Source organism: Cotesia glomerata, linkage group LG4 (assembly GCF_020080835.1).
Source record: "Cotesia glomerata isolate CgM1 linkage group LG4, MPM_Cglom_v2.3, whole genome shotgun sequence".
Lineage (NCBI taxonomy): Eukaryota > Metazoa > Arthropoda > Insecta > Hymenoptera > Braconidae > Cotesia > Cotesia glomerata.
In genome coordinates this window covers 23,265,533-23,280,831 of record NC_058161.1, presented here as the reverse complement: position 1 = coordinate 23,280,831, position 15,299 = coordinate 23,265,533, and the positions used below count along the sequence as shown (strand labels likewise).

The 15,299-nt window shown below is 29.4% G+C and overlaps 1 protein-coding gene across 1 annotated transcript; it reads left to right on the top strand.

Moving 5' to 3' along the window:
- Nucleotides 1-13: 13 nt before the first annotated feature.
- Nucleotides 14-8,539, top strand: LOC123263084 (uncharacterized protein DDB_G0287625-like). Its single transcript, XM_044725621.1, has 4 exons — nt 14-334; nt 1,015-1,290; nt 5,744-5,893; nt 6,010-8,539. Exons 1-4 carry the CDS (start codon nt 224-226, stop codon nt 8,149-8,151), a joined length of 2,679 nt encoding a protein of 892 aa, XP_044581556.1. The 5' UTR covers nt 14-223; the 3' UTR covers nt 8,152-8,539.
- Nucleotides 8,540-15,299: the final 6,760 nt, after the last annotated feature.

Here is a 15,299-nt window from a genome sequence, read left to right as displayed (position 1 = left end):
GGTTATTTATTTGGAAATAATAAACTGCGCCATGTTGTTATGCATAAACGTTGCCGCCAATTTGTCGGATTGTATATTTTCTCTTAGTTTGTTTATGTGTTTATCATAATTAGTCATTTATACACTTGATTTTCGTTTCAATAGTCGTAAATTTGTGTTTCATAAATTAGTAACATACATTTACTGAAACATTATATATTGATTTAATATAAATTGAATCAAAATGTCGCGTCAATATTGTTTAATTTGTGCAAGTGATGAAGGAATTTTTCTTGATATTTATATCGAGGGTAAAAATTATCGCGAGAATATTGAAAAATGCTTATCGATAAGGGTAATATAAGTTATTTTATTGTTTTCAAAATTTTTAAATATAATTATTTTACTTTTATTTTTCCCAGTCTTTTGATATTTCTTGTTGTGTACCTGTATGTTTCAAAACTTGGAGGTTAATTCATTTGAGAATAATACTTGTTAAGCAATATCGATTATAATTTACTTTATTTATTCCATTAAGTAAATAAATATGTACATAAGCATGCATTAAAATTTGTGTATGTTTCCGTTTCATTATATATAACCATATTTGTTTTTTATTTATGTCCATGGATATAGTAGATATATAGGTCATGATACTAAATATGTTATTCTTCTACCATCTTTTCGCCAATCTTTATCAAACTCTGTGATCTACTTTACGAAATTTATATGAAATTTAAGAATTAATTTTTGGCATGTACATTTTATTTGTTTATTATTTTTACCGTAATGATATAAGTAATTGCAAATAAGATTGAATTTTACTGTTTTTTAAATAATTTTTTTTTTGTTAAAAATTAGAAAAAAAAAAGAGTAGAAGAACTTGATTATTGTAATAGTTGTTTTTTTTTGTTAAAAAACAACTCAATCAAAAATAAAAATTAATAATACTAGAATGGATCAGTACACAGCTCACTATTATTTTGTTTCATTTTAAAAAATGAAATTCATATGAGTATATTTTTTATTTTCTAGATAAAAAAAGGGACCATTCAATCTACTAAGATATGCCATAAATGTGCATATGAAATAGATCAGTGTTCTAAATTTGTTGATAAGTACAAAACATCACGGAGCTTAGCTAAAAAAACTCTAAAAAGGCGTGGAGTTTGTAATTTATGTATGGAAGTTGGCCCAAAAGGCTTAATTTTTTCACTTAATCATGATGATGATGATGATGATGATGATGATAATGATAATAATACATTAGAAAATTCAAAGAAAAAATTACAATCTATATTTAATGAAGACGTAAGTACAAGTCTTTATATTTATTTATTTATTTATCCTATACAAATACCCACAGCATCAGATAGTAGACAAGGTCATTTAATAATCCATAACTGAAGTTAAAGTGAAATCTTGATAATTTATTTTACTTGAGCTCATTATTGTTGAGTTTCTTGTAATGCTTATGATACTAATAAAATTGCATTGTGTTTGATATCAATCATTGCGGATGCAGAAATATTCGAGATCTAATCTTAAGATTACGATCAACGTACAGAGGGTCAATTATTGCCATGTGTTCACTCCACAGTATATTATGGTTATTATAGCAATAGAATTAGTATCAAAGTCTGTAAACATTTAATCAATAATAATTTTCTTAATTAGTAACATAAGAATTGACACAAGAACAGCAGATACAGGTTGGTTGCAGCCGAAAATTGCAATTACACGATCATTGTAGTTGATTAGATCATTACAAATTGACCAAGTTTTGTACATGGAGTAGGTCTATGAAAAATTATGTATATTTGTTGTATGTTCGATCGATATTAATATATATATATATTAGGGCGTGTCATTTTAGGGCGATATTTTTTTTTTTACTTATATACCAGAAAATTTGGTAGTTTATAGAAAATAAAAAATTATGCCGCTGTGTTTAAGGGTTTAAGTCCAATAGCGGCTTAGCTCATCAAAAAATTCGATTTCCCATTTAAATAACACAGGAAATATTTTTTTTTGTTTCAAGTGGATTTTTTGTTGCTAAAAAAATTTTTTTTCAAAAAACCTTTTTATGGCTTTTGTAGGAAATGAAATTCTTTACAAAATTATCTCTTTGGTCAAAGACTGTAGAACCACTAGTTTCGAAGTTATAGCCCGTCGAACAGTAACATTTAAAAAAATACACATTAAATTCCGTTTATTTTTCAATTTATTACTTTTACATAAATAATTTAATTTTTTTGTACATTGTCGAGCATTTAAATTTTAAATTAAAGTATTGACTCGTTTTAATACAATAATCTAAGTCAAATTATGATTAATTAACCGTTATAATTACAAAAAATTTTATTTTTTTATTCTTCTAAAAATGGTAACATTAACGTCTACTTGTTAGCATTTGGAAATTTTTTTCTGTGCATAGCTACAACTTGCAATAAGTATTGCTTCTGCTCTTCATCAGCAGTTAAGCTTTTATTGTAGGCTTCCATCAGTTGAACCGCCCATTCCGTAGCATCATTAATAACGTGTAAATTAAAAAAATTTTTTAAGCAAGTATTGTAACTTTTGTCAGATATTTACTGATCAGGACGTAAATTTAAAAAATCGGTTGGGTGTTCCAACCTTTCAAAAATAATCAACGACACTACTGACGCAAAATCATACAGTTGTTTGTGTTTAAGAAGGAATTAATATAATTTTTTTCATTAAATCGTTCAAAGTTTCTAATTTGACTTTTTTTTTTCTGAATCGATTCAATTAAATTTACTTTGATTTCTACACTAACATTATCATAAAATAATAACAAACGAATAAGTTGTTCAGAAAGATAATACTACAAGTGATTGCTGAACTTTTTCGATGCTACTTCTGAAAAATTTTTTTTTATTTTCTTATAATTCAGTAAGTCTTTCATAAATTCTAAATCCTGTCGAGGAGCGTGGATCGCTGAAGGCGCACAATACCATGCTTTTATGTATACTAAAACAATGAAAATACAAATATGGCGGAGTCCCGAAGTTTCTGTCTGGCTGAGTGAAAATTGTTCTCGAAACAGATAAATTCTTAAGCAATATATTTTTAAGGAATATATTGCTTGTAATTATAACGATTAATTAACAATAATTTGAGTGAGATTATTGTATTAAAACGAGTCAATACTTTAATTTAAAATTTAAATGCTCGACAATGTACAAAAAAATTAAATTATTTATGTAAGAGTAATAAATTGAAAATTAAATGGAATTTAATGTGTATTTTTTTAAATGTTACCGTTCGACGGGCTATAACTTCGGAACTAGTGGTTCAACCGTTTTCGACCAAAGAGATAATTTTGTAAAGAATTTAATTTCCTACAAAAGCCATAAAAGGTTTTTTGAAAAAATATTTTTTTAACAACGAAAAATCCACTTGAAATAAAAAAAAAATATTTCCTGTGTTATTTAAATGGGAAATTGAATTTTTTGATGAGCTAAGCCGCTATTGGACTTGAACCCTTTAGCACAGCGGCATAATTTTTTATTTTCTATAAACTACCAAATTTTGTGGTATATCAGTAAAAAAAAAAATATCGCCTTAAAATGACACACCCTAATATATATATATATACAAGAAAACTATTAAATTTCAATACTTAAGTCGGGTTGTAGTTTTAGTAAGATTTTAATTTTTGAATACCCTTTTTCGAAAAAAAAAAGTACATGACTGATAACTTGTTTGAGTACAAACATTTAAAATCTAAATTTTTTATCATAAACATATTGGGTATAAAAAAAGACGCCATTCGGCCATACCCGAAATGAAAGGTAGATTTCATAGAATGAATTATCATCTTGTCTCAATAACTTTCGTTTGACATGGAATGAAATTTATTTTAACACACATTGAAAATGGTTCAATAGAACTCTTAACTTTGATAAAATAACTAAAAATGGTCAAAATGTCAATGTTATATACGTCAAATTAAAGGCAATTTCATGAGCTTTCTCATGAATTCATCAAAAATTAGCCATCTCTTTTCAACCAAAAGTTATACATCAATGGAGTCACCGAAAACGTGATTTTCACTATTTTGATAATTTTGAAGAGCTGCCATTTCTAATCTTATCGATGGATTTCGCTCATCTTTGAACTCATTCAAGGTTATTATCCAAATAACATCTGTAACAAATTTCATCTAGATCCGTCAAGAACTGTAGACACGATCGCGGCAACATCCCGTGTTATATTACATATGTATGTATTGGATGCATGTATGAGAGCGTCAGTGTCCAGTAAAGTATATGGCAAACAAAGACACAACTAACTGTATGACTAACTAGCTACTATAGCTAACGTAGTCACACACATTTACTTACACATTCACACGTGCAAGCGTCTTCGTTTGGAACGCACTTGACTGGACACTGGTGCTCTCTCTCTAACGCATAAAAGGACATTATTTTAATTAATAATTAATTATCTATGCGTCTGATTAAAAAATGGCTAAGGACTTTTCGTCTCAGAATTATTTTTTTTATCAGATGCTACAATGGCGTCCGCTACTTCTGGGACACTCTGTATAAATATATATATATATATATATATATATACATAAATTTTTTAACTAACGTTATTTTTGAGCTTTACTCGACTAGTTAAGTGATATTACGACAAAATTCCGAGTAAATTCGGACATGAGGACCAATGCAAAAGATTGATTTATATGAAATCTACCTAAAAAGTATTGGATATACTCTTTGATAGGGATAAAATTCATGGAAATTAATTAACAATTTACTAGGTAGCTTACTACAAAAATGATATACTCACGAGATTAGTTTTGATTTTCAATACATAGAGAACCTCTTAAGAGCGGTTGATAGTTGATTTTTAAACAAGTTTTGCTTATAAATAAGATAAAATTTTGAAAAAAACGCTTCGCTCTTCGATAGATAATTAAATTATCTATCGAAGAACGAAGCGCTTTTTTGGAAAATTTTCATTTATTTATGTATAAAATCCGTTATAAGATTCCATAAGTTGTACAAGTATGACAGAGATACTTTCGTTTGTCCAATAGAGGACGAGAGAGAGAGAGAAAAAAAAATCTAAACCCTTCTTAAGTTGAACCTCAATAAATCGAAAATCTCCAAAATTCGAAAAAAATTTTTTTTCCCTCCACTTGAGGCCCCCAAAACCTTCATCATTCTACTCGAAATTTCAACCCCATATAAGTCGAAATAGTCAATTAGGCTCTTATAAGCTATTTCGGTATATATTTTCACTCTATAACTCGAAATAATAAATTGGATCTCTGTACTTCCAACATGACAATGTTTAAATTTACGGTTCCTTGATTTTTAATTCCCCGACAAAATATCCCCGTGACAAAATATTTTAACACATAAGCTTGTTATCGTGATGCTATGCGCTTTTCTCATGGATCTTGTGGGTGATTATTTATTAAAAAATAGACCAACGTATAAACTTGTTATCGTGCTGTGCGCTTTTTTCACGGATTATGTGTGCACGATTTTCTCATAATTTTATGCACAATATAATGATTTTTTAAAAATTATTTTAACTAATAATAATATATTTAAATTAAAACTTATTTATTAACATGATTTTTAACAGAAATTTTTAACTATTGTGATATTTTGTTCGGGGATATTTTGTCCGGAGATTGAAACGCCTGACACAATTACTTAAATTAATTTGTTTTAATTGCAGTATTTTTATAAATAACACCAAAGATTATTATTTTTAGTTTATCACGGATCAGATGACTAATATTTCAATCTGTTTGGATTGTCGATATAATATGGATGTACTTTATGATCTCAAACGCATTTATGAACACTTCAAAAATCAGCCAGAGACCGATGAAGACGATAATTCCTTATCAGATTTACAAAAGGTTAAACATTAAATTTTTCTTCAATATACATAAATTAATAATAAAAAAATTTTTAATTTTAAATATTTTTAACTTTCCGCTATGAAAATAAATTATTTTTTTTTTTCAATTTGCAGATAAAAACCGACGTTATAAAACGTAAAACAACATCATCAAAATCTTTAAGAAGTTTAGAAGAAACATTGAATACTGAAAACAAATCCAGCGCAATAAAGAAAAAATCTAAAAAGTTAGCTTCATTTGTCAAATCAAAATCCAATGAAAATAGTCGTGAATGCGATGAATGTCATGAAATAATTAAAGCTAGTGTTGATATGTATCGTTATCATCACTCGGGTAGTAAAGTTTGTAAAAATTGTTGGTCTAAAACCGATCCAAATGATATACCAGTAACGAAAAAACGAAAAATCCATCAAAAATCGAATACCAATACTAAGCTATGCAGTGTTTTTCTTGAAGATATATTTTCCAATTCTACGAATAATAAGATCAAAAATTTGATGGATAGAACTGATGATAGCGAGCAAATGAATGACATGTCTGACTGCAGTACGAACGGAAAAAAGGCAAGAAAAAGTTTACGGAATTCCCAGTTAAAAACAAAAGATATTTCAAAGAAAGAAAAACCTTCGAAGATGGTGAAAGTTGCAACTAAAAAAGAAGTTAAAAATAATGAACTAGCAAAAAAAAATAATCGAAAGAGTCGTTCGGAAAGCACTGAAGCCGTCTCAGATATCAGTAATCGTGCTAAAGCAACAAAAAGTCGTTTAAAAGCATTGCAAAAGAAAAAACGTGAAATTTCACAAGCTAAAAGCGAAAATGTTGAAAAATCTCGATTCGAGGAACGTCATAAAAAATTGCGATTAACACGTCTCCGGAATCGTTCAAAAAATTCAAGTCCACCTTTGTCAACTATTGAAACTTCGAAACCTAAAAAAATGAAAAAAAATGAGGACCTGATCTCTAATGCTGATAGCGATTCTGAAAGCAGTCGACCATATACTTGTAACGTTTGTAGCACGGATTATGAAAATCGAGTCGAGGGTATGAAACATGAGTTAAGACACTCGAAAGAATTAGGAGTTGTTTTGGAAAAAGTTGGTGAGTCAGAAAGTAATGGAAATGATCAAATATCAAATGAAGACAAAGTTGATACATCTGTTTCTGAAGCTTCAAAAAATATCGAAAATACTCCTGATTTCAGTCCAATGACATCTGACAATGATGATAATAGCATTGGAATAAATATTAAAACAATTGATTACAAAATTAATGACACCGTAGAAGCAAACGCTTTAACTCCAGAAATAAAAATTGATGATTATTCGTCTGAAGATATTAGTAATAAATGTTTAGCGAAAGATAATATCAATAAGGATCAATCTCAAAACAGTGTCAATGAAAATCAATCCAAAGATATAAATGAAGGTGACTCTGAAGATATTATCAAAAAAAATTTGTCTCAAAATCATCATAATGAAGAATTAAACACAAAACAAGTCGATTATGATGAACAAAATGTTGTAGCTAGTGAACCAAGTTTCATTGCCGATGAAAGGAATGTCAATCTTGATGAAAAAACTGCTAATACGGAAGAAGAAAATTATACAGCTAAAGAGTCACATTTTGAAGGTAAGAAGGTAGATATTAATGTTGATAACAATGACTGTAATGATTGTCAAACAAATGCAGATCTAAATGAAACAAATCAATCTTCTGAACATGAAATAAGTAACAATGAAGATAAATTTAAAAAAATTGAAACTGAATATATAGAGAAAGATAATAGTTTCAAAGATAACGATGCGACGAATGATGAATATTCTGTAAATAACGGAGGAGAAAGAGAAAGCAGCATTCAGCGACAAGAAGATCCAGACTGTTGTACCACCGAGAATCCCAATGAGTCAATCAGTGCATCCGACAAAAAAGATCAAGAGACAAGTTATTCAAATGAAAATTATGTTTCTACTGCCACAGAAGAAAATGAAGATGGTCAAAGTAAAGAAGAAACTACCAGCATTAATACAGAAAAACAATTAAAATTAACAAGAGCTGAAAATGAACAGATGCTAATTGACGATAAGACAGAGTCGGAAAATAGGTCAGATGACTATGAAGATAATTTGGTAATAGACGAAAGGGTAGATAATTTAGAATCTTCGGTAAATATTCACAGTGAGGAAAGTAAAAGTGACAAAATTGATAAATTGAAAAAAATTATTGATGCAAGCTTTGGAAATTCACTTCAAGAGTAATTATACTCTTGATTAAACTTGTTTGTTTCAGCACAGTTTGAATTTTTGCACTGAAATAATTATAAAATCAATATTCATACTATTAACAATTAAATAATTAGAGTTAGAGTCATAAAAATTTGTTGAGTAATGACAAGCCTTTGGGCAATTCAGGCATTTTTTTTTTTCATTTTTACGATTTTAAATTATAAATTGTAAATAATTAATGTAAATAATCTAAAAAAATGCATTAATACTTGAAATACAATGGTGTAAATTATAAGATAGTTGGAAAAAAAACGTTTAGAGGTACACGCGTTGCCTATTTTAATTCAAAACGATGAGATAGTTTCAATTAATTCTTTCAACTCAGTTTAACCCTTAATATTTATTATCACAACATTAATAGTATATTACACACCTGTGGCAAGAAAATGAGAAATGTCTCAGAACACATATATGTTGCCCGAGGCGAAGCCGAGGTCGACATATATGTGATCTGAGATATTTATTATTTTCCTGCCATAGGTTTGTATACTATTTTTCTGTCCGACAGAGGCGGAAAGCGGCAATTTCGTTTAGCGCAGCGGGCCGAAAGTTGCCACTTTCCGCCTGGAGGCAGAAAAATTTTGCTCGACAAAGGCAGAAAGCGGCAACTTCGTTTAGCGCAGCGGGTCGAAAGTTGACGCTTTCTGCCCGTCGAGCAAAAAAAAATTTATGGTTTTGATATTCTTCTGTTTTCATTTTTAATTGATACTGACATTTATTAATTTAATAACCTAAAATTAATTCGAAATATATTTTTTAATAGCATAGTGAGTTATTTGTTTTATTTATTTGAAATTTTGATATCTTCGATATAACACTTCAGTTAACTCATATGTAACGCATGGACTTCTATAAAGTTTTTAGAACACATTTAACACATTTTTATAGTATGAAACTTGAATGTATAGTAATATAAAAGTACAATAAAAAATCTTATGTGAGTCATATATTATGTATAAGATGCAATATACAGTCGTGTTCATTAATTTGAGTCGGTTTCTATGTTTAGGGACTTATTGCCAACCTTAAATTTGGAGGATTTTAAACTCTAAAATTTGAAAATAACAAATTTTTCTATTTGTAAATTAAGCTAAATGTTAAAAAAAAATAATTCTTAAATGTTAGAAAAGTAAATAATGTCTAAAATAAATTAAATGTATCGTAAAAAAATATGAGAAATAAAAAAACAGTTATTTAAAAATAAAGAAATTCGCAAATAAATTTATTCGCAAGCTCAGAAATTAAAAAAAAAAAAAGCGTCAATAAAATGTCACCAGTTTAAAAATTATCGGATTTTAAGAAATAATCATTAAAAATATTCCAAATTAAAAAATAAACAATTGAAAAGTTTAAACTTCTAAACTTGAAAATTCGTAAAATCAGCCGGATTCATGAAATAAGTTTATATTTTAAGCGTAGCCACTCTATATAAATGTAATTTTGAATATATTTATCTATATAATGTGGTTTCACGTAATTTTGACTATCAAAATTGAAATATTTTGTTGTTGATGAAATAATTTTTAAAAAAATTTAATATTATAAATGGATTTATGAATTCTTCATTAAAGATTTAAAAATTTTTATATTACTATTATTCTTTTTATTTTGAAATTCAAAAATTTTAATTTTTTCAAAACTTAAATTCATATATTATTAATCTACATTTATATGGACATAATATAAATGAAAATAAATTTACGCAATGATTGTCGTTACAGAATAATTAAGCATTTAATAATTATGTTTAAACTATCGTTTTGTAAGATTTAATTTAAAAATATCTAATAAAGCTTTCGCATTAGTTAGTCGTAAGTTCATTGTCAGAATCATTACTGTATTTGATTACATAATTTAAATTTGAATATGGAACTATCAAAATTAAAATTAAGGGTTTGCAATAAATTTCTAAACATAGAAACCGACTCAAATTAATGAACGCGATAGTATGTGTGTATATGTATTTACAGATTAATATATCTGAAAGATTGAATTCAGTCTTATAAAACTGTTTCACTTATTTTTTCAAAGTGTTTATTGGAGTAGGATTTATATTTTTTAATCAGAAACTTTCCTTGTGTTAGTGTGTTGTATGCATATAAATTCATATAAATACATTTAAAAAAAAGAAAAAAAAATTATCTTGGTCTAAGTGAAACATTTTCAAAGCAAGAAATTCATTTTGAAAAATTTTTTGTTTCGAGTCGAGACAAAAAATTCATGAATCAAGTAAAATTTATTTGAGCCAAAAAAAATTTTTTAGTTCCACTATTTTTCTATTTAAATCAAGAGAATTTTTTTTTTTTGGTGTGTGATATTGAATAAGTATAAACTGTACTCTATTAGAGTTAAATATTTAATAATACATTATTAAATCAAAAGATGATTTGACATCGTTATGTATTTTACAGTTGATTTTAACATATATGATAAAGCAGTTAACTTACTGAGTTTAAAAAAAAAAATTTATTTGCCAAAATTTTTATATTTTTCTCATTTTGTATGTGACTAATTTCATAGATAAATGAGAAACATGTGCAGAATTTTTCATCTTTAGAAAAAATTAGTTATCAAAGAATTTCTTTGTTGATTTACAGTAAAAAATATTTTTTTTGTTCGTATTCAAGAACAACAAGCCTTTAAGAAACATGTTATCAATCGGAACAGTCTCTAAAATAAGACACTAGAATCCAATCAATTTTAATTAAAATAATTAAATTTTATATTATATTATGAGTAGTGAAGTTAAAGCGTCGAAGATAAATCAACCCTCTTTCTATTATATAACATTCTTATTATTTAATTTTCACGTATGATGTGTGCAATAAAAAACATTTTAAATAACTAACTTGGAGTATATAAGTATCAACTAATGGAAATAACAATATATTTAGTTACACTACATTAAACGTCTATTCTTCAATTTTACCTTATTTATAATTTAAAAAATATCCAACATTTTAAATGTTTAAGAATCAAGAATCTAATCTTAAACATCTTAACTTTTCTTCTTATTTCTATTTTTATTTATTCCTTCTTTAACCTGTTGAGGTCACACTTCTTAAAAATAACGTAGTGGTCATACTGGGTCTAGTTGACCCCATGACCCCATGCACGGAAAAAATTGTTGCCACTTGCGTTCTTGTCAATATTTTCATTCGAGCCGTACATGAGAGTAATTTTTAATACTTCCGCTGAATAACTCAATCGTTTTTTAATTGTTGATTATAAAAAAAAATGCGAGAAAGTCAAATTTCGAAAAATTTGACTTGTTTACTAAAAACTTCATTAAAACTTCATTTTTTAAGATAAATGAAAATGACCTCCGGGGTTCTACTCCGGATATCACATACTTTGAAAAAAAAAGTGGTATCATGTCGAGCTTTTCAAAAAGTATATTGATTTGTGCAATTAAAATCGTTAATTTCTATGAATCTCAAAAAATCTTCGAACAATAATAGATGGTACCACAGATACCATTTTGAATGATATCTTCGAAGCAAGAGCAACTCAAAAATTGCCTTGGGTCATTTGGACCTATAATGACCTCAATGGATTAATTTCCCGCTAAGACATTAAAAAAATTTCAAAAATTGGGTCGAAAATATTAACTTCCTAATTTTTGAAAATTGAGTTTTCATCAAACGAAAGATATTCAAAAAATAAAAAACGAAAAAATTAAAAAAAATTTTTTTTTCTTTAGATAACTTTCAAAGTTTTCGACCAATCAATTTAAGAATTAATGTACACTCATTGTGGTTGAAAAATTGCATCGGATGCTGCCCAACAAATCAAAATCAAATGACGCGTTAAAAATTATAGCCATATGAAAGTTTCAAAAGATACGTTTTTTCTGAGCAAATCTTCAAATTCTTTAACTAATCGAGACAATGGCTTTATAAATATTTTTTATGCTTAGAAAATTGTGTTGAATGCTGCCGAAAGAATCAATATTGAATGACGCGTTTAAAAATTATTGTGCTGTTCGAAAATCTAAAAAAAATGTTGATTTGAAACAGTTCTCAGATTTCTGAGCTCGAAGAAAATTTTTGAACATTTCAAGCTCACAAAAAGCGGGAAGTTCCAGAGATTACCTGCAAGTCAATCACTTTTCAGATTTTTAATTATATTTAGGTATTACACTTCTGACAATGCTAATGTAAATTTTAGGCTAAGTGGTCGATAAATGGGATCTGGCCAGTAGAAGAGTCACTTACCCCTTATTTGTTTTCACAGTTTATTTAAGATGAAAATCACAAAACCATTAGAAATAAATTTTTCAATTTGTTTCGAAGCTTTTAAAAGGCTTTATATAGTAAATAAAATAAGATCCCGGGAAAAAATGATCAGACATGAACAGGCATGAGTCTTCGGGCTTGATCAGACATGAAAAATGACCATGCCTGATCAGGTATGCCTCATCATAACATGCCTCATCATAAATATAATATAAAAATTGATTTTATAATATATTTTGATAGTCCTAATTTATTTATTTAACCGAATCTCATTATAACATCACATTTATTTAAATAATAAAATAAGTAATGATTTTTATATTAGTTAGGAGCAGAGCAGACCGAAACATCCCATACGAAATGTAACAAATTTTTTATTTCAAAATTATTTGAACGTAATGATAAAGATAATTTTGCACATTTTTTGATGACCAAAAAAATTTTTTTCATCAAAGAAAAAATTTTTATCACATCTCTAACTATGCAAGTCTGATCAGATCTATCCGGAAAAAAATAATCAGACTTGACCATGCCTGTTCATGTCTGAAGTGTTAAATACGCTCAGGCCTGATCATACCTGTCCATGCCTATTAATGCCTATCCATGTCTGTTCATGTCTCAAGCGTTAAATACGCTCATGCGTAAAATACTCCTCATGCTAAGAAAAAATTTTTGAATATGTTCAGTGTATGTACATTAATTTCGATTAATAAATTTGTAAATTATCAATAAACGGCATATTTTACTATTCAATAAATAAAAATATTTTAATTATCATTAAAAACCTACCGTAGAGTAAATCTAATTAAATTTTCTAGGCATGGACAGGCATAAACAGGCCTGAGCATATTTAATACTTCAAACATAAACAGGCATGGACAGACATGAACAGGCCTGATCAGACATGAGCGTATTTAACCCGTCAGACATGGACAGTAGGGTGTGCCAAAAATCCGCTTTTTTAGAATTTCGTTTAGTAATAGCAAAAATATTGTTTATTTCAGGTCTATGCCTTTGGCTTGACCTTTCGGAGATTACCCACTGCATCCCTCATGCATACATATCAAAATTCAAGCAAATTTTGACATCGGAGGGACTCAAGGGGAAGAAATTCCCCTCTGAGTCACCCCGATAGTCATTTGGATCGGTTTTCCGATTTATGCCTCAGTACGCTATTGTTTCCTGTAGTGTGTACATGTCAAAAAACGTTGTGTAACGTTCGTTTCAAGTTTTAATAATTTAGTATTGTGACCAAATCGTTTAATTACAATGGTAAGTGTACATAATGTTAATTTTCTTTTTAATATTACAGGAACAAAAAAAAAAAAAAAAAAAAAAAAAAAAAGAAGAAGAAGCTCGGCTCACCAGCCGCAGCAGCAGCCGTGACAGTGACGGCTCGTAAGAAGCAGCCGAAACGTTCATTGAGACGTAAAGGCTGACGTTTGAGACTGAGTTTCACACGATGGTTCGGCTCAACCTGGTCGCAGCCGCAGCTGGCGCTAGACGCAAGCGGTTGTGACGTAAGGCTGGAGTTCATACTCAGCCTTATTATAGTAGTATCGGTTCAATTAAATTAGCCATACTACAGTTACATTTATTTAAATGTAGTAATGCATTTGATTGCAGCTCGCAGATATTCTCTCTCGAGCATAATTATTTGAATATATTTTATCAACAACTCTATGGTCTTCCAGATGGATAACCAGAGTTGGACAACAATGGAGGAGCTTTTGGAGGAGGCAGCGCAGACTGAGGAAGAAGATCGAATTTTGGATCGTTTGAAACTCTTGGCTCAAGAATCATTACCTGTTGGATGGAAAAATTGGAAGACTCTAAATCCGTCAATGGAAGAATTGTTTGGAGCAGAGTTAGAGGTTGATCCGCAGATTTTGAATAAATTGCGTTTCGCTCTGCCTACCGTAGGAATTGCCAAATCTTTCAACCCATCAGCAGTAGACCTTCCGGAGAAGCAATACAGAGATTTCAAAGTTAATATGCTGCGTTGGTCTTTTTGTCGTGCCCTCATTATAAGTCCTCCATGCTTGGTTAATAAGGTAAAGGGCTCAGCTGCTCAGGCAGAAATTTTTCTGCATGCGGCACAATCAGTGAAACCTTTATGTATCTCGCGTAAAGCGGCCGCCGAGGAGTTAAAACCTGATAAAGGTATAGACGATGAGGACTCAGATGACACGGAGAATGAGGATCCACAGAAAAGGTCTAGGAAAAGATTGGCTGGTAGCACAGAGATGATTGGGACCAAGAGATCCAGATATGTTGTTTTAGAAGAGCGAATGAATAATATCTTCAATATCTTGATGGAAAATATCAATGATTTAAAGGAGAATGGGCGTAATAATAGAGAGGAAGACGAGTTAGATGATAATGATGATGATGGAGAGTCGCAAAGTGATTCACAATCAGACTTTGAGGATGATCGTTCGGCAATTTCAAAATGGACTCCACCGGGGTTGGAAGATCCACCGATTAAACATTCAAACGACTTGGAGGCATTATCTCTGGTTCCACAAGTTAAGGAGAAAGAGCCTACGATTTCTCCACCTTCGGAAATCATTAAAGAGCAAGGTATCTCTTGTCAAAAGCTTAGATCGGCTAGCTGGAACAAGATTCGCTATAAAGAAGTACAAAAGAAGCTCCACGCTTCTCCTGTTTTTGACACGTTAAAAGTTAATCCTCAGCTAGAGAGTGTAGTCCAGAAATCGTACTATCAGACCTTGTTGGAACGCATGGATGAGATGGCTGGGACCATAACACATGGGTTGCTGAAACAAAGGCAGCAGTTGAAAGAAGGCTTGAGGACATTAGCTTCTAAGCACCCGGAGGCTTACGAAAGCATCAAAGAAGTCTTCGTGGGAGAATCTCCTT